Below are 25,337 nucleotides of genomic sequence, written 5' to 3'. Positions count from 1 at the left end.
CTGTGAGTGGTAGTGTTGTATTCTGAGAGTGGTAGTGTTGTATTCTGAGAGTGGTAGTGATTGTATTCTGTGAGTGGTAGTGTTATATTCTGAGAGTGGTAGTGATTGTATTCTGAGAGTGGTAGTGATGGAATACAGCAAGCGTAATTGGTAATGTATTCTGAGAGTGGTAGTGATGGAATACAGCAAGCGTAATTGGTAATGTATTCCGAGAGTGGTAGTGATGGAATACAGCAAGCGTAATTGGTAATGTATTCCGAGAGTGGTAGTGATGGAATACAGCAAGCGTAATTGGTAATGTATTCCGAGAGTGGTAGTGATGGAATACAGCAAGCGTAATTGGTAATGTATTCCGAGAGTGGTAGTGATGGAATACAGCAAGCGTAATTGGTAATGTATTCCGAGAGTGGTAGTGATGGAATACAGCAAGCGTAATTGGTAATGTATTCTGAGAGTGGTAGTGATGGAATACAGCAAGCGTTATTGGAAATGTATTCTGAGAGCGGTAGTGATGGAATACAGCAAGCGTAATTGGTAATGTATTCTGAGAGTGGTAGTGATGGTACAGCAAGCGTAATTGGTAATGAATTCTGGAGCGTAATTGGTAATGAATCCTGGTATGTATTCTGAGGGTGGTAGTGATGTGTATTCTGAGAGTGGTAGTGATGATTGAAGGATGGACCTCAGTGATGGACATTGTCGCGTGCTGAGTGTACGTGGTAAATACAAATTGGTAATCAAGAAGTGAAATGAATATTGATTTAGTGAGTTGCATTTTAGTCGGAGTCTAACATAGAGTAATATACTCTCACGATTACCTGACTAAAACACTTTGGATCGTGTCTGATATTTTCCTTGTCAAGTTATGTTTTGAATACATTTATTAACTTATTTCCTATACAGTAGTTTATTCCAAAGAAGGTAAAACATCAATATGAAAGTGGTATATAGGGTGTTTGTGCAATTTGATAAAGGTCATATCAAGGGAATCCTTGTTGAGACTAGAGACTATAGACAGCGTGGCGACTTTTGTTTGACCACCAGAGACAATAGACAATATGGCGACAATGTTTGACCAATAGAGCCGATAGACAGCGTGGCGACATTTGTTTGACCACTTCAGATGATAGACAGCGTGGCGACATTTGTTTGACCACCAGAGACAATAGACAGTATGTCGACATTTGTTTGACCAAAAGAGACGATAGACAGTGTGACGACATGTGTTTGACGACTACAGGTGATAGACAGTGTGGCGACATTTGTTTGACCACTTGAAACGATAGACAGTGTGGCGACATTTGTTTGACCACTTGAGACGACAGACAGCGTGGCGACATTTGTTTGACCACTACAGATCATAGACGGTGTGGCGACATGTGTTTGACCACTACAGATGATAGACAGTGTGGCGACATTTGTTTGACCACTTGAAACGATAGACAGTGTGGCAACATTTGTTTGACCACTTGAAACGATAGACAATGTGGCGACATTTGTTTGACCACTTGAGACGACAGACAGCGTGGCGACATTTGTTTGACCACTACCGATGATAGACAGCGTGGCGACATTTGTTTGACCACCAGAGACAATAGACAGCGTGGCGACATTTGTTTGACCACTTGAAACGATAGACAGTGTCGCGACATTTGTTTGACCACTACAGATGATAGACAGCGTGGCGACATTTGTTTGACCACTAGAGACAATAGACAGCGTGGCGACATTTGTTTGACCACCAGAGACGACATACAGCGTCCGCCATTTGTTTGACCACTTGAAACGATAGACAGTGTGGCGACATTTGTTTGACCACTTGAAACGATAGACAGTGTGGCGACATTTCTTTGACCCCTACAGATGATAGACAATGTGGCGACATTTGTTTGACAACTAGAGACGATAGACAGTGTGGCGACGTTTGTTTGACCACCAGAGACGACAGACAGCGTGGCGACATTTGTTTGACCACTTGAAACGATAGACAGTGTGGCGACTTTTGTTTGACCACTACAGATGATAGACAATGTGGCGACATTTGTTTGACAACTAGAGACGATAGACAGCGTGGCGACATTTGTTTGACCACCAGAGACGATAGACAGTATGTCGACATTTGTTTGACCAATGGAGACGATAGACAACGTGGCGACATTTGTTTGACCACTACAGATGATAGACAGCGTGGCGACATTTGTTTGACCACCAGAGACGATAGACAGTATGTTGACATTTGTTTGACCACTTGAAACGATAGACAGTGTGGCGACATTTGTTTGACCACCAGAGACGACAGATAGCGTGGCGACATTTGTTTGACCACTACAGACGATAGACAGTGTGGCGACATTTGTTTGACCACTACAGATGATAGACAGTGTGGCGTAGATATATGTAAACTTTTACTGGTCCGATGTTTTGGCACTAGATGGGATTTCCGGTCATTGTCAGATTTACAATAGTGACCACCAGAAGGTCTGACGGCACTTTCTGCACAGTCCCGACTACAGATACACCTGTAACATCCCCGACTACAGATACACCTGTCACAGTCCCGACTACAGATACACCTGTCACAGTCCCGACTACAGATACATCTGTCACAGTCCCGACTACAGATACACCTGTAACATCCCCGACTACAGATACACCTGTAACATCCCCGACTACAGATACACCTGTCACAGTCCCGACTACAGATACACCTGTCACAGTCCCGACTACAGATACACCCGTCACAGTCCCGACTACAGATACACCTGTCACAGTCCCAACTACAGATACACCTGTCACAGTCACGACTACAGATACACCCGTCACAGTCCCGACTACAGATACACCTGTCACAGTCCCGACTACAGATACACCTGTCACAGTCCCGACTACGGATACACCTGTCACAGTCCCGACTACAGATACACCTGTCACAGTCCCAACTACAGATACACCTGTCACAGTCCCGACTACAGATACACCTGTCACAGTCCCGACTACGGATACACCTGTAACATCCTCGAGTACAGATACAGGCTAGCTAGTTCGGCTTCAATAGGTACTATGGTTGAATAGACTGTGCCTTGGATGCAGGAATTGCCTCCCTTGTACCATCAATACATTTTACTTTAAAATCCAGCCATCGTCACTTCGTACAGTGGAGGCACAGGGGCATGTCTAGTCTTATATTAAAATAAATCCAGAAATACCTATATATTAAGACCTAATATAAAGGTATTTCCGGCTATTTTTTAATATAAGACTAGACATGCCCCTATGGTGGAGGTGTTGCGTTGTGGTGTATGGCATCTATAGTAACAGTAATGATGTTAAACCCCATGAAAACTAACGTAAATACCAAAAAATCTTATACAATACAAATAATCGCTTTAAACATAATTAATGATTTTAATGAAGTTTTAATTGGCGTCTTCCTTAGATAATCTATCGCAGCATTGGAAGTGTTTTTCACTAATGGGATATATGTAATTGATATATAGATGCCTTTATCATTAAACAAAACGTCACCATAGATGACTAATATCACATGAACAGGAGTACAGAATAATTGTGAGTTTAATTTAAGCATTTCAATACAACAGTCAGGCATTATAATGTTTACAGTCCTTTAACATTCAGGAGTAAACGAATAAATAAGTTATTAACAACACACATACTAATTTTCGAGACCTTTTTTTTTCACTTAAATTTGAATCTGTTTACTTGCTTAATTTCGTCGGTGATTCTCGTCTTTGGTGCTGCGTACCTCACCTTCACTGTTGCGTGATAATGTGGTATTACCCTTACCAACAGAAGTCCAAGCCTCTTTCAAGTGATAACTAGACATCTGTTGCATTATTTGCTGCATGTTTCCATAAGCATTCTTTATGACTGGAAATCAATATGTGAAGAGACGGACCATAGTAATGTCTGATAGAGTCTTTAAAACCAAAATCAAAGAGAGGTCATAGGTGAAGCACATCATCAGTCACGACATGTTTTCACGCTTTCTAGTGAAGAGATGACTTGACGTCCTAAGGGAGATAATTATTAACTGTGTCTAGAGAGGAGGGACTGCTATCCCTCCCTGGTCTACCTCTGTGGGACCTTCCGTCTGTTGGGTCATTAATAAAAGATGAGCCAGTGACTCAAAATCTAATTCGGAGGAAGGAAGAAAATGGACGGACCAAAGGTTGATTTTAGACTGGAACCATCGCCTTTTTCCGAGATTAGATCCATCGCCCTTCCTGGGTGTGTGAAACCCAAAGTTCAATTTTCCCAAATCAATTTCATAATGATATATCGAAGAGCGTTGCGTCACAATGACACGTTTTAAACAAACATCGATTTCTCAGTTTCATTACATACATCATATTTTGTAAGATGTGTCCTTCTTTAGAAGGAACTTGAGTGTCTGTTTGTGATGAGATATTTACGGAAAAGGCTCAGTTATTTGCTTTCATCGCGTGCGCTGCGCTGATAGGCCACCGCCAAGATTTGGGATGGGGTACTCTCTGCTTCAATTAGATACCAGGTATTGACATAATTTGGCACATAGAGACATCTCTTCCATCAAAATTGTGAAAATGCATGAATACTTTATCAGCAGAAGCTGTAGATTGTGATCGTGATCAGAGGTGGTATTGTGGAGTGGTGATGGGAAGGATTGTGTGGAGGGAGGCTCAACACCAGATGGAATGCCAATCGAACATCCATGTTTTAGCCTGAAGCAGTGCCAACATCTGTTGTATTAGAGATACACCGTGTACGGAGTTGGACAGTGTAAATCAATATTAAAAACGATCGGACAATCAGACAGAGAGCATGTTTCTTCATAAACTGAAACTGATTTTGAAGAAAACAGAGCAATAATCTCGCTTCTACGTCATCGTCTCTGTTCTTGCTCACGTAGGGTGTCACAGTTTTCACACACGTAATAACGTACTCGCGTTACTTCGACGCCGGTCTTTTGAATAATCACGTCGCCATTGTATTTAATCGCGTCTGCTTCATTCCTCGTCGGCCGCCGTATTCTAATATCGTCGCGTTGCCGACCTAAGATTTGGGAGCTAGAGTAAGAGAATTATAAGTTGTCCCGAATCGCCCGCTATAGTATCGCGCTTTCACGACCGAGTTTTCGCGTTCTCTTGTTGCTGGCGTCCTATTATCGCGTTGCACATCATCATCAATGAATACAGAAACAAGGTACTGTTTTGTATATCTACGTTACAATTTTCGATTCAGGACGAATGTGTTAAATTACCGGTTTTAGGAACAACAAAATCTCTCTCCCCGCACGAACATTTTGCCCGATTGGATGTTTTTTTACACTGTCCAATTTAAGAGTTCATGAGATATGTTTGAACAATTCATTATAAGTCGAGGGCCAATGTTGCGGCCTACTTTGCGTCACAAGACATGTACGAGAAGGTTCAATGTTTATCAGAGTTATCAAAACATTTATACGAATAGGTCTTCTGTTATTTAACAGCTCAGATATGTAAAAAATGAAATAAAACGTTTAATAATAATCAACACGAAAATATTCGAAATGTTAGGTACATTTTAAGTACTAGAAATGTAGTATGTCATTATAACGGAAGTGATACATTCACTTCCGGTTCTTATACACAAAATTCTAAACTTTTATTTGAATATCTGTTTGGTGTTGAAAGTATATATCAGTAAAATCATGAACACGTTGGGGTTTTTTTTAATTTAAAGTTCAAATGGCAGTATGACGCATAAAATTTCTCGGTATTTTCTTATTAATAATGAAACATAAATGTGATCGATTTACACATCTGTTCCTTTGGTAATGTTACAGCGGTGCAGTGACGTTAGATTATCGTGACGTTACATACACCTCTATACAGGCCATGGTACTTAAGGAATCTGTAGGCCTATTGTATGACAGTTTCAGACAATTTTCTGCATTTCTGAAATGGGTTACAAGTAAATACAGCACAATGTATGTAGATAACGAGGTGTTTACTAACTAGACTCGGGTGACAACTGTACATAACTCTCTACTGGAAATGTGTCTTGTATTGTGTGTTTATTGTCACGACCAGGTGATCAACTTCTTCTTAGACAGGTAACCGCATAGTATGAAAGGTATTTATTAGTATGTGGTAGTGCATTACCCTCAGTGAGCATGCTGTTTATATTTTTACATCAAAGAACTCTATGTGGCCTGTTTCTGCAAAAAAATAGTCTCTTGGACTCCAACCAAAGGCCGCTGTGTCGTTTTTTATGTATAGCTCGTGCATCACGTGATCACCATGACGATCACATCGATAAGAAGAAATCAAAGTCTCCTCTATATATCAGCTGTATATGGCGATCTAGATAAAATTATATGTAGTAAACATTTTCGCTTCAAAATTGCCTGCGTGAAATATTACATTAATCATTTACAATCAATGCCTCGATATTAAAAAATAACAGTTAAATAGAGGTTACACAACGAGTGGTTGTTGGATATGGAATTTATTTCACACTCGTAAGTTATTTTTTAAAAGTTGCAAAAGACACGAGCTTTAGCGAGTGTTTTTTGCAACTTTTAAAAAATAACTTACGAGTGTGAAATAAATTCCATATCCAACAATTTCGAGTCGTGTGACCTGTTTCTACCACAATAATATCGGCTTGAATCAAACGGAAACGTGGCCAAGTATAATTTTGCGTATGCAAATAAAGTGTGCCGGTGACGTCCAGGACCCGGTGATGTGACGTCATTAGATTATTGATGACGTCAATAACAATTGCAGCTTGGGTCAAAGTTCACCGTGTTAGCCAATCAAAATGCGTACAGAGTTTATACCACGTGTGGTATAAACAGATTGTTAATCAACAGCTGTAATAATTAACTGATGGTCTGAGAGTTGAATAACACGGGGTATTGTGGTAGAAATAGAGGTTACACAACGAGTGGTTGTTGGATATGGAATTTATTTCACACGAGTAAGTTATTTTTTAAAAGTTACAAAAGACACGAGCTTTAGCGAGTGTTTTTTGCAACTTTTAAAAAATAACTTACGAGTGTGAAATAAATTCCATATCCAACAATTTCGAGTCGTGTGACCTGTTTCTACCACAATAATATCTGCTTGAATCAAAGGGAAACGTGGCCAAGTATAATTTCGCGTATGCAAATAAAGTGTACCGGTGACGTCCGGGACCCGGTGATGTGACGTCATTAGATTATTGATGACGTCAATAACAATTGCAGCTTGGGTCAAAGTTCAGCGTGTCAGCCAATCGAAATGCGTACAGAGTTTATACCACGTGTGGTATAAACAGATTGTTAATCAACGGCTGTAATGATTAACTGATGGTCTGAGAGTTGAATAACACAGGGTATTGTGGTAGAAACGTAAGTATACAACCACTGGTGGGCGTGAGAGAGGGGTGTGACTGTCGAAGGAAACCCGGAGTTCCTGAATATAACTCACGTGGACGGGCAGGTGACACAAGGTCCATACCGCCCGACTTAACCAAATATACAAATATCTACACAATGTATAAGCACGTGATAACAAAATAAGAGTCCGATACAGTAGCACAAAAAATAATTCAGCTCCACCATGCAGCTATGTCGTCTAGGAGCCCTCGTCAAGTAACGCTAACCCCCTTAAGTGTACTTCGATCTCCAAACAGTAGAATCATTACTCGTATGGTTTTTACCTTACCAACACTGTTATTGGAACGTGTCAATATTTCCCATGTTGAATATTCAAAGCATCCAATAAAAGCAACATTACGAAAACCACATGATTGCTTATTTCCAATGGCTCATTGCAGGTGGACGCGACTTTGATGGTAGATCTACTCACTCGGTATACGTATTAACAGCTGTTATCAAATATGTGTTAAGTGTCAAAGAAACACCAGGAACACGTGTCAAACTTGATGTCCGTCATGAATGTGATTATAAAACGTCAATAAACTAGAGGTAAGCTGGACGAGGACACCGTATAGTCGAGAAGAAACAGAACATTGTACCAGCATGCAGACATATCAATTTGTGTGAAATTCGTCAAAAATAATATAATGAAGATTTCAATAAACTTATAACAGCGCCAATGTGTGGTATTCATGGCTGACTCCATCCCAGCACCAATATTCCCCTGGTGTTTTCGCCTTAAAAGAAACTGTGTGAAAGAGACATATACAGAAATTATCAATGGCTGTGTACATCCTCTATAGCCATCAGTTTAGATGCTGAGATAATGATTTAGTACTGACGTCAACTGTGATGGACTCCGCCTGAATCCTAAATGGTCGTTTTCGACATTTTATTTACCGATCACGGAGACTCCTCAGGACCAGTTTCTTGTTTTGTTTGTTCCCTTTATAACGACGAGAAAGTGTCGTTTGGTTTAAGAAGATGTCGCCTTCTCGCCGCATCTATGGGACATTTAAAGAAAGTGAAATGACAAAGCGGTCTAATCAATCAGCACCCATCATTTATATATTTCTACAAAGGAATAGTTCTAATGCTCGATGCCTTACATAATGTCTTAGCTTCATCCGAAGGTTTCTGATATTTTATCGGCATTTTAAAAATCTGAAATGGGTCGACTAACACCTGAAACCCTAGTAATAGTACCTTTAATACCGGTAGTACCAATATACAATGTATTTGAAATTTGAGGGCACTGTGTCCTTATTGATTGATCAATTTTAATTGGACTAATTAGCCAAATATACAAATGAGATGTACATGTATATGGCAATTTGGCAAATCCATGTATTTTTTGTGGTGGTTATTGTCGCTCTAATTATATCATGATGTTTTCACTACATACGGTGCCATTTTCTGAATGGCAATATGTCGGCTTCCTTTGTCACATTCGATTTACCTTAGTTTTATTTTTATTTACACTAATACAATAGATGTCACCGTGACCGTCGAACTGTGTCACAAAGGATCCGACACAGCTTAAATTGAAATGAAAACATGGTTTCGGCTACCCATACATGTTCTGTATATCCAAAGTGTTACCCGCCACAAGTACGTATAGTCTATTGTAACCGTTACAACAGGCGTTATGTATGTATATGTACATTGTACGGGTCTATTAGCTGTAAATACCTGGCCGTTACAACACCACTTAAAACAGATATCAATATAGGCAAACAAGTTACTAAAAGGTGTCGTGTTTCATCTGGACAATGGGCCTTTAGTTAGCTGTCTTTCTCTGTGGAACCTTGTCTGAACATCCCTATATTTATATAGTGTGTGAACACTCTGGCTACACAGATTACTGTTGTGAGTACTGGACACGTACGGTGACAGATGGGTGTATGGCTGGTATATAGGGTGTACGGTAATATAACTTATGGATATTGGAAATCGATACATAAAGAGGGTAGGGAAACCTATCGCTGTGTTTCTAATTCAGGGAGAAGAAGGGGACATGCATTAAGTATGAGTCCACATTCTAACATCTGTCGGGTGGATCATCCGCCACGCCCCTCATCACTTTAAACAGACTGATAAAACAGGGGCCGTGCATATATTCAGTAATAAAACGTCGACCCCTCCGGTCCTTCCAATAACGGACCACTCATCGATAACCTGATGACTGCGGACGTGTACCAGTAAACGTAAATACTACTGGCGTGAACCATAACTGACATTCTGGACCTTTCGTCCATCAATTACCCGATAGATAGTCTGTTACACTCGTTATGATATCGATAGTTTGCGATGTACTGAAGGATGTGATCCCGGCCATGGCGTTCCTCCAGGAGATATCACGCCCGCTGTGAGCCGGTTTTATCCGTCTCTCTCAGTAATAGTCGGGGAACATGCACGAAATGTGTATTGATTTCCATAAAAAGGTGAATGCATAATTATAGACTCTACAGGTAGCACACAGGTAACGGGCGGCCACGCTCCAATCACTCATTGTTACCTCGGCCAGGAATGCTATGACACGGGATACGGCAGACATTTAAATATCGGACCGCGGCTTTAAACGATGGATAAATATTGAACAGATAGCAATCGATAAGACGGGACAATCAAACCGGACAGGACAACAAGACAATCCTGTGATCTGTAGGGAAACTTTAAAGTTGTGTGCTGCTTGGAATTATTTACAAATATATTTAAAACTTTAAGCACTTTGGAAAATCTGTTTCCGTTTCATCTACAATGTTCTGTGTATATTAAATTGGAAGTGATTTACATTTACAGTATACAGTAAACGTCAAGTAACTCAAAATTGTTACACTTCATTTGAGGAGTTAAATATAGTCACTGGCGAAAACACTGCTGTGAGAAAAACTGGACTTAAAGCCTACATACTAAACGAATGGAGACGGATTGTCGTTGTCCGCCAAACTCCCACCAGGTGCTGACCCAGGAACACAAGTGTCTGTCAAGTGATTTACAGGGCGGTAAACTCTAAAATAGCCATCCAAGTCTACATTAACATCGACAATGGGGTTCAGTACACATCGCTTTATCACGACGGTCGACCCGAACTTGATCTGTGGAATTTGTGGATCCGTACTTGAAGATCCTGTTTTGACTCCATGTGGACACAGTTTCTGTAGACTATGCCTCAACACCTGGCTCGGTAAACCGGACGTCCGGACGTGTCCGGAGTGTCGAAGCAAAGTGACGGAGAGCGACGCCAAGCCAGTGCTCTCACTTCGAAACCTCATTAATGGATTCGATGTCACGTGTGATAACAATGAACGGGGCTGCAAAGTGATTACCAAGCTAGAGAAGCTCGCGTGCCACATCGAGACATGTGGGTACGTACCGGTCAAGTGTGCAGGATGTGGCACAAGTATCCACCGCTACGAACTCGCCGCCCACCAAATGCGCTGCGAGGGAATTGCCGCCGCCATTAAAGACGACGTAGATAATGACCGCTCCCTTGCCGCCTCGCGACTTGGGAACATCCGGCTGAGCGCCAGCATTACATCAGCGGAAGTGTCAAACCTTGTGTCCCGTATTTCATTCCTGGAACAGCAGCTTAAATCATTCAAGCGTGACCTGCAGATATCAGAGTCCAAGAATCGTGTTCTAGAACGGGAGTACCGGAAGTCTAGAGAGGAGTTACAAGAAAAAAGAAACGAGCTTTTGGATGCCCAATATGCGGACTTTGACCCCGACTACGATTATGGATACACGCCGGAGAGCATCGCCAAACTCTCCCTCCTCATCGCTAGGTTCCTCCTCAAGAAACCATGCTACGCGGACAGCGACCGGATCTTCAGTGCTATTAAACGGTGCTATGAGAACTATGCGCGTTGTGGTAATGAGTTCGAACACGATGTGCATATGTTGGTTGCCTCGGCTTTCGCCAGTAACTGGTTTGGAGAGGCTCAGCGTATTAACTTCCATTGCTGGTTACAGAGCATAGCTCGGTATAGACAAGCCACACAAAACTGTAAGTCAATGTCCTCTGCTATACTTGACAGAAGACCTGTCCTAAATGAAACTTCAACTCGGGGATCGGTTTAATGAGCAATATGTAAACATTTTATCACCAAGTAACATTCATAATCTCAGTATATTAATTATCATTTTTTTTATCTTAAGCACAAAATTTTATGCCATCGTGTAATTCATTTTCTTTACACTCATTATATAAAAAAAATCACCCAATTACTAAATTACTGTCAACGTCCTCAAATGACTAGCGATAGATTGTATAGATAAATTGTGTGAAAGGATGAGAGAGTACATATTGAGTACTGGTAGATATAGATCTGTACTTTGTCTAGCCCTCTACTGTCATCGTACCGTACACAGATCTATACAGGAATACCCGAGTATGCCCTTCACTAGACAAACTAGTGTCGAGGTTTTGTAGATAGAACACTGGCCCCTCTGTACAGCCCCGTTGATTATGTTTTCTCTAGACTAATTACTAGTATATAAATAAGTCGTATTTGGCCGAGCGTGTGCTGTCGCCTCACCAACTATTATATATATTTGGTTATCGCCAACACACTTTGTTCTGATCACGGAGCTGTACCGAAGTTAATGCTAACGGAACTCTCGGGCTATTTTTGGAGCCTGTTTTCTAATTAACACCCAAACTTCATTCCAGGAGGTTGGCCGATTCTATTCAAAAAAAAATTGGCGGGGACCAGAAAAACCCACGCGAATTCGTGCTTTTATTGTTATCAAATGTAACATCGGACGTGACAGTAATGAAATATCCTGGCCTTATATAGGTAACTATTACTAAAGTAATACAATATCCTGGCCTTATATAGGTAACTATTACTAAAGTAATACAATATCCTGACCTTATATAGGTAACTATTACTAAAGTAATACAATATCCTTGCCTTATATAGGTAACTATTACTAAAGTAATACAATATCCTGTCCTTATATAGGTAACTATTACTAAAGTAATACAATATCCTGTCCTTATATAGGTAACTGTTACTAATGTAATACAATATCCTTGCCTTATATAGGTAACTGTTACTAAAGTAATACAATGTCCTGGCCTTATATAGGTAACTGTTACTAATGTAATACAATATCCTTGCCTTATATAGGTAACTGTTACTAATGTAATACAATATCCTGGCCTTATATAGGTAACTGTTACTAAAGTAATACAATGTCCTGGGACCTTATATAGGTAACTGTTACTAAAGTAATACAATATCCAGGCCTTATATAGGTAACTGTTACTAAAGTAATACAATGTCCTGGCCTTATATAGGTAACTGTTACTAAAGTAATACAATATCCTGACCTTATATAGGTAACTGTTACTAATGTAATACAATATCCTGGGACCTTATATAGGTAACTGTTACTAATGTAATACAATATCCTGGCCTTATATAGGTAACTGTTACTAATGTAATACTATATCCTGTCCTTATATAGGTAACTGTTACTAATGTAATACAATATCCTGGCCTTATATAGGTAACTGTTACTAATGTAATACAATATCCTGGGACCTTGTATAGGTAACTGTTACTAAAGTAATACAATGTCCTGGCCTTATATAGGTAACTGTTACTAATGTAATACAATATCCTGGGACCTTATATAGGTAACTGTTACTAAAGTAATACAATGTCCTGGCCTTATATAGGTAACTGTTACTAATGTAATACAATATCCTGGGACCTTATATAGGTAACTGTTACTAAAGTAATACAATGTCCTGGCCTTATATAGGTAACTGTTACTAATGTAATACTATATCCAGGCCTTATATAGGTAACTGTTACTAAAGTAATACAATATCCAGGCCTTATATAGGTAACTGTTACTAAAGTAATGAAATATCCTGGCCTTATATAGGTAACTGTTACTAAAGTAATACAATATCCTGGCCTTATATAGGTAACTGTTACTAAAGTAATACAATATCCTGGCCTTACTTAGGTAACTGTTACTAAAGTAACACAATATCCTGACCTTATATAGGTAACTGTTACTAATGTAATACAATATCCTGGGACCTTATATAGGTAACTGTTACTAAAGTAATACAATGTCCTGGCCTTATATAGGTAACTGTTACTAAAGTAATACAATATCCTGACCTTATGTAGGTAACTGTTACTAATGTAATACAATATCCTGGCCTTATAAAGGTAACTGTTACTAAAGTAATACAATATCCAGGCCTTATATAGGTAACTATTACTCATGTAATACTATATCCTGGCCTTATATAGGTAACTGTTACTAAAGTAATACAATGTCCTGGCCTTATATAGGTAACTGTTACTAATGTAATACAATATCCTGGGACCTTATATAGGTAACTGTTACTAAAGTAATACAATGTCCTGGCCTTATATAGGTAACTGTTACTAAAGTAATACAATATCCTGGCCTTATATAGGTAACTATTACTAAAGTAATACAATATCCAGGCCTTATATAGGTAACTATTACTAAAGTAATACAATATCCTGGCCTTATATAGGTAACTGTTACTAATGTAATACAATATCCTGGGACCTTATATAGGTAACTGTTACTAAAGTAACACAATATCCTGGCCTTATATAGGTAACTGTTACTAAAGTAATACAATATCCTGACCTTATATAGGTAACTGCTACTCATGTAATACAATATCCTGGCCTTATATAGGTAACTGCTACTCATGTAATACAATATCCTGGCCTTACTTACACTGTAGGTAACCGTTACTAACGTAATACTATATCCTGACCTTATATAGGTAACTGTTACTAATGTAATACAATATCCTGGCCTTATATAGGTAACTGCTACTCATGTAATACAATATCCTGGTCTTATATAGGTAACTGTTACTAATGTAATACAATATCCTGACCTTATATAGGTAACTGTTACTAATGTAATACATTATCCTGACCTTATATAGGTAACTGTTACTAATGTAATACAATATCCTGACCTTATATAGGTAACTGTTACTAATGTAATACAATATCCTGGTCTTATATAGGTAACTGTTACTAAAGTAATACAATATCCTGACCTTATATAGGTAACTGTTACTAATGTAATAAAATATCCTGGCCTTATATAGGTAACTGTTACTAAAGTAATACAATATCCTGACCTTATATAGGTAACTGTTACTAATGTAATACTATATCCTGGCCTTATATAGGTAACTGTTACTAAAGTAACACAACATCCTGGCCTTATATAGGTAACTGTTACTAATGTAATACAATATCCTGACCTTATATAGGTAACTGTTACTAATGTAATACTATATCCTGGCCTTATATAGATAACTGTTACTAAAGTAACACAATATCCTGGCCTTATATAGGTAACTGTTACTAATGTAATACAATATCCTGGCCTTATATAGGTAACTGTTACTGAAGTAATACAATGTCCTGACCTTATATAGGTAACTGTTACTAATGTAATACAATATCCTGGGACCTTATATAGGTAACTGTTGCTAAAGTAACACAACATCCTGGCCTTATATAGGTAACTGTTACTAATGTAATACAATATCCTGACCTTATATAGGTAACTGTTACTAATGTAATACAATATCCTGACCTTATATAAGTAACTGTTACTGAAGTAATACAATATCCTGACCTTATATAGGTAACTGTTACTAATGTAATACAATATTCTGACCTTATATAGGTAACTGTTACTAATGTAATACAATATCCTGGTCTTATATAGGTAACTGTTACTAAAGTAACACAACATCCTGGCCTTATATAGGTAACTGTTACTGAAGTAATACAATGTCCTGGCCTTATATAGGTAACTGTTACTAATGTAATACTATATCATGGCGTTATATAGGTAACTGTTACTAATGTAATACTATATCCTGGCGTTATATAGGTAACTGTTACTAATGTAATACAATATCCTGACCTTATATAGGTAACTGTTCCTAATGTAATACTATATCCTGGCGTTATATAGGTAACTGTTACTAATGTAATACAATATCCTGACCTTATATAGGTAACTGTTCCTAATGTAATACTATATCCTGGCCTTATATAGGTAACTGTTACTAATGTAATACAATATCCTGACCTTATATAGGTAACTGTTACTGAAGCAATACAAAATCCTGTCATTATATAGGTAACTGTTACTAAAGTAACACAATATCCTGGGACCTTATATAGGTAACTGTTACTGAAGTAATACAATATCCTGGCCTTACATAGGTAACTGTTACTAATGTAATACAATATCCTGGCCTTATATAGGTAACTGTTACTAAAGTAATACAATATCCTGGCCTTATATAGGTAACTGTTACTAATGTAATAAATATCCTGGCCTTATATAGGTAACTGTTACTAATGTGATACAATATCCTGACCTTATATAGGTAACTGTTACTAAAGTAATACAATATCCTGGCCTTATATAGGTAACTGTTACTAAAGTAATAAATATCCTGGCCTTATATAGGTAACTGTTACTAATGTAATACAATACCCTGGTCTTATGGCCTTATATAGGTAACTGTTACTAATGTAATACAATATCCTGGTCTTATATAAGTGATTGTTACTGTCACTACAATCTGTTTATTATCGAGTTTGTCTTCCATTGACTTCATGTATTTCTTGCTAAACAAAGACATAAATCCTTAGACTATACTCAGGTATTCATAGTGCCATTGGTTTCTATACATTGTGTAAGTTGTTTAAGTTTACTAGGGTATTTAGTGACAATACTTATGTCACAGTAGTAACTATATGTAACTTCATTTTATAGTAGAACATTCGGCTTATTAGGTGATAGTTATTGGTATTTCAAGTTCACAACAGGAACGGCTCACCTAACATTCACAAATCCACAGGTGTGTAGTGGAATTAGAAGACACTTGGCTATCGAATAAAGACGGACGCGATTTAAAAAATGAAAATTGAGGTACATGTATATGAAATATTAGTTGATAAATGTTTGTGTTTATTTGTTTTAATGTCAACATGTCTGTGATTTTTAAAATATGTTTTTACTTAATAAATTTCGTTTTTATTTACACATTAACGAATCCTGTTTTTCGTATGTGTCGACAAAGTTACGTGTATATACGTAGTATGACGTCATTAGGTATCTTGGACACGGCCGTGTTCATAATAGAATTGGCTCTTATACAATTCATCAATATATCTTTCTGCTTCCACTATCAATTCTGAACAATACCCATACATCCCTATACCCTTAGTACATTTTGAAGTCGCGAGAGAGTACAGGAGGCGAAGAAGGAACCAAGAGTCGTCTGCCGAACAAGCCTGTGGCTTTAAAGTGACATTAGCAGTGTTAAGTGATCATAGACACTCACAGAACATGTTTCGAAAATACGACCTCGTTTGTAGTAGGGATTCGTCGTTCATGAGATATTCAATTGCACATATTCACATTGTACAATCACAGTATGTCAAATTTATATTATCAGTCGTTTCATTGAAAAAGAAATTGAGAAACGCTGAAAAAAAAAAGAATTGCCGTCAGCAATCGAAGCTTTTATATCGTAAATTATCGTTTTACTCTAACACAATTTATATTCTGGTAAAGTGATCTGCAGGTACCTATTTAAATAGCTTGGTATGACGGCGTTAATTATGGTCATGATCCGATATCACAAACTTGGTAGCTAATCATAACTATAAAGAATCGTGTAATAGGTAAAACTGCCTCTTTAAAAATATCGGCACCCGGGAAACGTTAATTAATGGAAACTCGATACACATTTACAGGCGATCTTCACTACCTCAATAGTCCGCATTTCCTAACGCGAAAGGTTCAAATAACACATATGTCAGTATGATTTTTCCCCATTAAAATTTATGTAAATCCCATGTTCGAGTGGCTTATATAGTTCCAACTAGATAGTACAGGTTTGTAAGACGGGTATATCCAGTGGGTAGTATGGGTTTGTAGCAGGGGTACATCCCGTGGGTAGTATGGGTTTGTAGGAGGGGTACATCCCGTGGGTAGTATGGGTTTGTAGGAGGGGTACATCCCGTGGGTAGTATGGGTTTGCAGGAGGGGTACATCCCGTGGGTAGTATGTGTTTGTAGGAGGGGTACATCCCGTGGGTAGTATGGGTTTGTAAGAAGGTACATCTCGTGGGTAGTATGGGTTTGTAGGAGGGGTACATCCTGTGGGTAGTATGGGTTTGTAGGAGGGTTACATCCCGTGGGTAGTATGGGTTTGTAGGAGGGGTACATCCCGTGGGTAGTATGGGTTTGCAGGAGGGGTACATCTCGTGGGTAGTGTGGGTTTGTAGGAGGGGTACATCCCGTGGGTAGTACAGGTTTGTAGGATGGTTACATCCCGTTGGTAGTATGGGTTTGTAGGAGGGGTACATCCCGTGGGTAGTATGTGTTTGTAGGAGGGGTACATCCCGTGGGTAGTATGGGTTTGTAGGAGGGTACATCCCGTTGGTAGCATGGGTTTGTAGGACGGGTACTTCCCGTGGGTAGTATGGGTTTGTAGGAGGGTACATCCTGTGGGTAGTATGGGTTTGTAGGAGGGGTACATCCCGTGGGTAGTATGTGTTTGTAGGAGGGTTACATCCCGTGGGTAGTATGGGTTTGTAAGAAGGTACATCTCGTGGGTAGTATGGGTTTGTAGGAGGGGTACATCCTGTGGGTAGTATGGGTTTGTAGGAGGGTTACATCCCGTGGGTAGTATGGGTTTGTAGGAGCGATACATCCCGTGGGTAGTACAGGTTTGTGGGAGGAGTACATCCCGTGGGTACTATGGGTTTGTAGAAGGGTACATCCCGTGAGTGATACAGGTTTGTAGGAGGGGTACATCCCGTGGGTAGTATGGGTTTTTAAGAAGGTACATCCCGTTGGTAGTATGGGTTTGTAGGAGGGTTACATCCTGTGGGTAGTATGGGTTTGTAGGAGGGGTACATCCCGTGGGTAGTGTGGGTTTGTAAGAGGGGTACATCTCGTGGGTAGTATGGGTTTGTAAGATGGTTACATCCCGTTGGTAGTACAGGTTTGTAGGAGGGTTACATCCCGTGGGTAGTATGGGTTTGTAAGATGGTTACATCCCGTTGGTAGTACAGGTTTGTAGGAGGGGTACATCCCGTGGGTAGTACAGGTTTGTAGGAGGGGTACATCCCGTGGGTGGTACAGGTTTGTAGGAGGGGTACATCCCGTGGGTAGTATGGGTTTGTAAGAGGGATACATCCCGTGGGTAGTATGGATTTGTAAGAGGGATACATCCCGTGGGTAGTATGGATTTGTAAGAGGGGTATATCCCGTGGGTAGTACAGGTTTGTAAGAGGGGTACATCCCGTGGGTAGTATTGGTTTGTAGGAGGGGTACTTCCCGTGGGTAGTATGGGTTTGTAGGAAGGTACATCCCGTGGGTAGTACAGGTTTGTAGGAGGGTACATCCCGTGGGTAGTATGTGTTTGTAGGAGGGTATATCCCGTAAGTAGTATGGGTTTATAGGAGGGGTACACCTCGTGGGTAGTACAGGTTTGTAGGAGGGGTACATCCCGTGGGTAGTACAGGTTTGAAGAAGGGTACATCCCGTGAGTAGTACATGTTTGTAGGAGGGGTACATCCCGTGGGTAGTATGGGTTTGTAGGAGGGGTGCTTCCCGTGGATAGTACAGGTTTGTGGGAGGGGTGCATCCCGTGAGTAGTACAGGTTTGTAGGAGGGGTACATCCCGTGGGTAGTATGGGTTTGTAGGAGAGGTACTTCCCGTCGGGAGTATGTGTTTGTAGGAGGGGTACATCCCGTGGGTAGTATGTGTTTGTAGGAGGTTACATCTCGGGGGTAGTACAGGTTTGTTGGGGGTAAATCCCGTGGGTAGTATGTGTTTGTAGGAGGTTTCATCCCGTGGGTAGTATGGGTTTGTAGGAGGGGTACATCCCGTGGGTAGTACAGGTTTGTAGGAGGGTACATCCCGTGGGTAGTATGTGTTTGTAGGAGGGTACATCCCGTTAGTAGTATGGGTTTATACGAGGGGTACACCTCGTCGGTAGTACAGATTTGTAGGAGGGGTACATCCCGTGGGTAGTACAGGTTTGTAGAAGGGTACATCCCGTGAGTAGTACAGGTTTGTAGGAGGGGTACATCCCGTGGGTAGTATGGGTTTGTAGGAGGGTACATCCCATGGGTAGTATGTGTTTGTAGGAGGGGTGCTTCCCGTGGATAGTACAGGTTTGTGGGAGGGGTACATCCCGTGAGTAGTACAGGTTTGTAGGAGGGGGTACATCCCGTGGGTAGTACAGGTTTGTAGGAGGGGTACATCCCGTGGGTAGTATGTGTTTGTAGGAGGGGTACATCCCGTGGGTAGTACAGGTTTGTAGGAGGAGTACATCCCGTGGGTAGTACAGGTTTGTAGCAGGGGTACATCCCGTGGGTAGTACAGGTTTGTAGCAGGGGTACATCCCGTGGGTAGTACAGGTTTGTAAGAGGGGTACATCCCGTGGGTAGTATGGGTTTGTAGGAGGGGTATACCCCTTGGGTAGTACAGGTTTGTAGGAGGGGTACATCCCCCGGGTAGTATGGGTTTGTTATAGGGGTATATCCCGTGAGTAGTACAGGTTTGTAAGAGGGGTACATCCCGTTGGTAGTATGGGTTTGTAGGAGGGGATACATCCCGTGGGTAGTACATGTGTGTAGGAGGGTACTTCCCGTGGGTATTATGGGTGTGTAGGAGGGGATGCTTGCCGTGGGTAGTACAGGTTGGAAGGAGGGGAACTTTCTGTGGGTAATACAGGTTTGTAGGAGGGGCTTCTTTCCGTGAGTAGTACATGTCTATCGGAGGGGTGCTTGACGTTGGTATTACAGGTCTATGGGAGAGGTATTTCCCGTTGGTATTACAGGTTGGAAGGAGGGGAACTTTCTGTTGGTTGTATAGGATTGCAGGAGGGGAACTTCCCTGTGTATTATGGGTATTATAAGGTCTAAAGTCAGGTGTGCTAATATTAGTTTAGTTGTTATAATAGACATGAAGTCTGAAGTCTGGTGTTTTAATATATGTTTAGTTGTTATTATAGACATGAAGCCTATAGTCTATGTGTTATATATATGTTTAGTTGTTATTATAGACATGAAGTCTATAGTCTAATGTGTTATATATATGTTTAGTTGTTATTATAGACATGAAGCCTATAGTCTAATGTGTTATATATAAGTTTAGTTGTTATTATAGACATGAAGCCTATATAGTCTGGTGTGTTATATATAAGTTTAGTTGTTATTATAGACATGAAGCCTATAGTCTAATGTGTTATATATAAGTTTAGTTGTTATTATAGGCCTAAAGTCCTTGAAGGTTTCGAGGCACCTTCCGATTAGATACGATATGAGAGGAATTGTTCTCTTTTAGTCCATGTAACGATAATACAATGTATAACAATAATACTTACAACCATATTCTTTGTATTTATATTCGTTGTTTCATAGCAACCAAGAAAACAGCTAAAGTGTCATGTTATACACAACAGTGAAACATAATTGTATGTCTGTATGTCTGGCAATGTGAAACCCGCTCCTCCATTGTCGACCGTGAGAAAGATTGACTTCAAATAGATTTAAGTGCATAGTAGAGGGACTGGTCTAACGACTTCCGGTGTACAGTAGAGGGACTGGTCAGACGACTTCCGGTGTACAGTAGAGGGACTGGTTAGACGACTTCCGGTGTACAGTAGAGGGACTGGTCAGACGACTTCCGGTGTACAGTAGAGGGACTGGTCAGACGACTACCGGTGTACAGTAGAGGGACTGGTCAGACGACTATCGGTGTACAGTAGAGGGACTGGTCAGACGACTACCGGTATATAGTAGAGGGACTGGTCAACCGACTTCCGGTGTACAGTAAAGGGACTGGTCAGGAAACTGCCGTTGACCTGGTACTTTGTTAATTGATATTATTTTCGCTTTCAAAATCATGAAATGTTTGAATGTGATGTACGTGGCATAGTTTGCAAGTTACGAAATGAGTCTAAAATCGTTCGACAGCAGTTAATAGTCGCTATAAAGTATTGGCGTTCGCTGTTTTCTCTACTCGTGCATATAAAACAGGCCTCCATAACTCGTTTTATCAGTTCCAGACTACATACAGCGCTACCAATGTCTCTCGGGGTCTGATAGGTATACAAAATATGATCAAGAGATAATACAATATCAATAACATGTGATGATGTGTGTTTCTCTCCGTATATACATTATTTTATATGCATTCTTTAAAGTCTCCAATTGATGGTAAGTCTCTATGGTGACTCGCCTCTGATTGGTTACATTTTGAGTGCATATAGCATTTCCCTGTGATAGTAGATAGATTACGTTAACCAATATCAATATGTGTATGTCAGATTCTTGGATAGCCAATCGCAGAAAGCCTCTGGTGTAGACACGAACCGCAAGATTAAACATTCTGTATTTTGTTGATTCGTGTTTCCGTGTTACCTGTTGATCCGGTGTTTCCGTGTTACTTGTTAATTGTTGTTTCCGTGTTACCTGTTGACTGGTGTTTCCGTGTTACCTGTTGATCCGGTGTTTCCTTGTTACCTGTTGATTAGTGTTTTCGTGTTACCTGTTGATTTGTGTTGCCGTGTTACCTGTTGATCCGGTGTCTCTGTGTTCTGTGTTACCTGTTGATTGTTTTTTCTGTGTTACCTATTAAAAAATGGTTCATTGTTACCTGTTAACTGGTGATTTCGTGTTACTTGTTTATTTTTGCTATGACCTAAGATCTACCGAGTTACTCCCCTTCCACCAATGTCAGTTTAATGACCTAAGCTCTACAGTTAATGTCCTTCCACCAAATGTCAGTTTAATGACCTAAGATGTACAGAGTTACTCCCCTTCCACCAAATGTCAGTTTAATGACCTAAGCTCTACAGAGTTACTCCCCTTCCAGGATGGAGTTGGTCAGGATGTGGAAGTGAACTCAAGGATGAGACGGGATTGAGTTCAGTCAGGATATGGAAATGAACTCAAGGATAAGATGGGATGGAGTTGGTCAGGATGTGGATGTGTACTTAAGGATGAGACAGGATGGAGTTGGTCAGGATGTGGATATGAACTCAAGGATGAGACGGGATGGAGTTGGTCAGGATGTGGATATGAACTCAAGGATGAGACCGGATGGAGTTGGTCAGGATGAGGAAATTAACTCAAGGATGAGACAGGATGGAGTTGGTCAGGATGTGGAAGTGAACTCAAGGATGAGACCGGATGGAGTTGGTCAGGATGTGGACGTGAACTCAAGGATAAGATGGGATGGAGTTGGTCAGGATGTGGATGTGTACTTAAGGATGAGACAGGATGGAGTTGGTCAGGATGAGGAAGTGAACTCAAGGATGAGACGGGATGGAGTTGGTCAGGATGTGGACGTGAAATCAAGGATGAGACAGGATGGAGTTGGTCAGGATGTGGATATGAACTCAAGGATGAGACAGGATGGAGTTGGTCAGGATGTGGATATGAACTCAAGGATGAGACCGGATGGAGTTGGTCAGGATGTGGACGTGAACTCAAGGATGAGACAGGATGGAGTTGGTCAGGATGTGGACCTGAACTCAAGGTTTATAAGAATACAGTATATGACAACAATGCAATGATACATTCGGTAGACTTCAGGTTCGTCAAGTTGTGATCTTTCCCCACAGATATGGATCCCCTATTTCACCCTAGGTGCAGTGAAGTATTTCATTAGACCAAGCCATATTTCATTAAAGTACTCTTGGTGGTGAATGTATCCCTCATCTTTATTTATTGTTATATCCTTGGTAATTGAAGAATCATTGGTGATTGGTGTATCCTTGGTGACTGGTGTATCCGTGGTAATTGGTGTATCCTTGGTAATTGGTGTATCCTTGGTGACTGGTGTATCCTTGGTAATTGGTGTATCCTTGGTGAATGGTGTATCCTTGGTAATTGGTGTATCCTTGGTAATTAATATCATTGGTGATTGGTGTATCCTTGGAAATTGGTGTACCCTTGGTAATTGGTGTATCCTTGGTAATTGGTGTATCCTTGGTGATTGGTGTATCCTTGGTGACTGGTGTATCCTTGGTAATTGGTGTATCCTTGGTAATTGGTGTATCCTTGGTGACTGGTGTATCCTTGGTGACTGGTGTATCCTTGGTAATTGAAGAATCATTGGTAATTGAAGAATCATTGGTAATTGGTGTATCCTTGGTGACTGGTGTATCCTTGGTGATTGGTGTATCCTTGGTAATTGGTGTATCCTTGGTGATTGGTGTATCCTTGGTAATTGGTGTATCCTTGGTAAAAGAAGAATCCTTGGTGATTGGTGTATCCTTGGTAATTGAAGAATCATTTGTTATTAGAGTTTTCTTTGTGACTGTTGTATTCTTGGTGATTGGTGTATCTTTAGCGACTGTGTATCATTGGTGACTGGTGTATCCATAGTGTCTGGGGTCTGTTTGGGATTGACAAATCTGTGATGATTGGTGTATTTTTGGTGAATGGCGGGTCTTTGCCCATTGGTATATCCTTGATAATTGGTGTATCGTTAATGACTGGGGTATCCTTGGTGATTGGTAAAACTCAAGCCAGTTTCTTTGGTAATCAGTGTATTCTTAGTGAATGATATACATATTTGTATGTGTTGATTGGTGTATTTCAAGCGATTGTGTATACATGGTGATTAGTAAATATTGATGACTGCTTTCCCTATTGTCTAGTACAAAATTTCTCGTAATGTTTATCCTTTCCTAACAGTAGTTTAAGATACTACTAATTCAGTAAAATTGCACCGCTTTGTTTCACCTTTTTACTTTTAAACTCTAACTTGACCAGTGGTGCTCATGTTTTTCCCAGAGAAGTTATTGTACAGTGTAACTTTGGTAAATTGTGTACATTGTATATTCAGCAATTAAGTATGCTTGTTGATTGTTGTATCTTTAGCAAGTGTGTATCCTCGGTGTCTTGAGTAACCGTGGTGATTGGTGTATCTTTTAATAAGTGTGTATCCTTGGTGACTAGTGTATCCGTAGTAACTGTGGTGATTGGTGTATCTTCAGTGATTATGTATCCTTTGTGACTGGTGTATTCTTGGTGATTGGTGTAACATTTTAATTGTCAAGACATCCTTTACCATGAAAGCTGACCAGGATGATTAACTTGAAACATTTGGAAGGTTTTCATCCCAACATTATACTGGCCAAATAACATGGCCTTAGCTTTCTTGACTGGTTCAAAGTTGTTTTAAGGTTTTAGCTCATCTTGACCTAGATACATGTGACACTGAAAATCAGTTAAAGTCATTCAATTAAACAAATTGATATACATCTAATATCCCATTCCAGGGTTGATTTTGTATGGAGAATAAGTTAGGATGTCTAAACATAATCTGATAACTTTGAAAGTGGTACGAGAAACAGAGCACCATAGCACATTAGCGTTCAAATAGCATGAAAGTGTAACGAAAACAAAAATACATCAAACAAAAACATACATCTTCAATAACAAAAAATTATTTTTCTGCATGTTATTTTTATTTTAAAAACAAAAATAAACAAAATTTCCACACAATATAACTTACTATTTATCATAACTACCATACAAACTCCTGTACCACTCATTGTACTATAAGTGTCCTCCTATAGCTATCAGCCTGTCATATCTCATACATCCAAAACCCCACTGAAATTGTCGTTCCAATGACATATTACAAGCAGCATATGTTTAGAATTGTTGACCTGTCTGATTATTTCTTTCTCTATGACAAAATATTTACATCAAAAGCCATCACAGACCCTTAATGATACCAATCATACATGTACATTGTACATATATTTTTGTCAGTATTGACATGAATCACATCAAATTGACTTGAGCAAGATCGGTCTGACAATGCTTGGGCC

At 39.8% G+C, this 25,337-nt stretch overlaps 1 protein-coding gene across 3 annotated transcripts; it reads left to right on the top strand.

Moving 5' to 3' along the window:
* The first annotated feature begins 9,113 nt into the window (after positions 1 to 9,113).
* On the top strand, positions 9,114 to 16,465 carry LOC117324107 (E3 ubiquitin-protein ligase PDZRN3-B-like). Of its 3 annotated transcripts, XM_033879769.1 has the most exons (3): positions 9,114 to 12,207; positions 13,648 to 15,887; positions 15,979 to 16,465. In XM_033879769.1, exon 1 carries the CDS (start codon positions 10,454 to 10,456, stop codon positions 11,486 to 11,488), a length of 1,035 nt encoding a protein of 344 aa, XP_033735660.1. In that variant the 5' UTR covers positions 9,114 to 10,453; the 3' UTR covers positions 11,489 to 12,207; positions 13,648 to 15,887; positions 15,979 to 16,465. The 3 variants fall into 3 exon arrangements, with proteins under 3 accessions (XP_033735660.1, XP_033735659.1, XP_033735661.1); XM_033879768.1 differs by having other exon boundaries at positions 13,648 to 16,465; XM_033879770.1 differs by lacking the exon at positions 13,648 to 15,887 and having other exon boundaries at positions 9,114 to 12,249.
* Positions 16,466 to 25,337: the final 8,872 nt, after the last annotated feature.

This window comes from Pecten maximus, chromosome 3, assembly GCF_902652985.1.
Source record: "Pecten maximus chromosome 3, xPecMax1.1, whole genome shotgun sequence".
Taxonomy (NCBI): Eukaryota; Metazoa; Mollusca; class Bivalvia; order Pectinida; family Pectinidae; genus Pecten; species Pecten maximus.
Note: the sequence above shows the minus strand (reverse complement) of the source record. Positions and strands in the feature narration are given on the sequence as shown.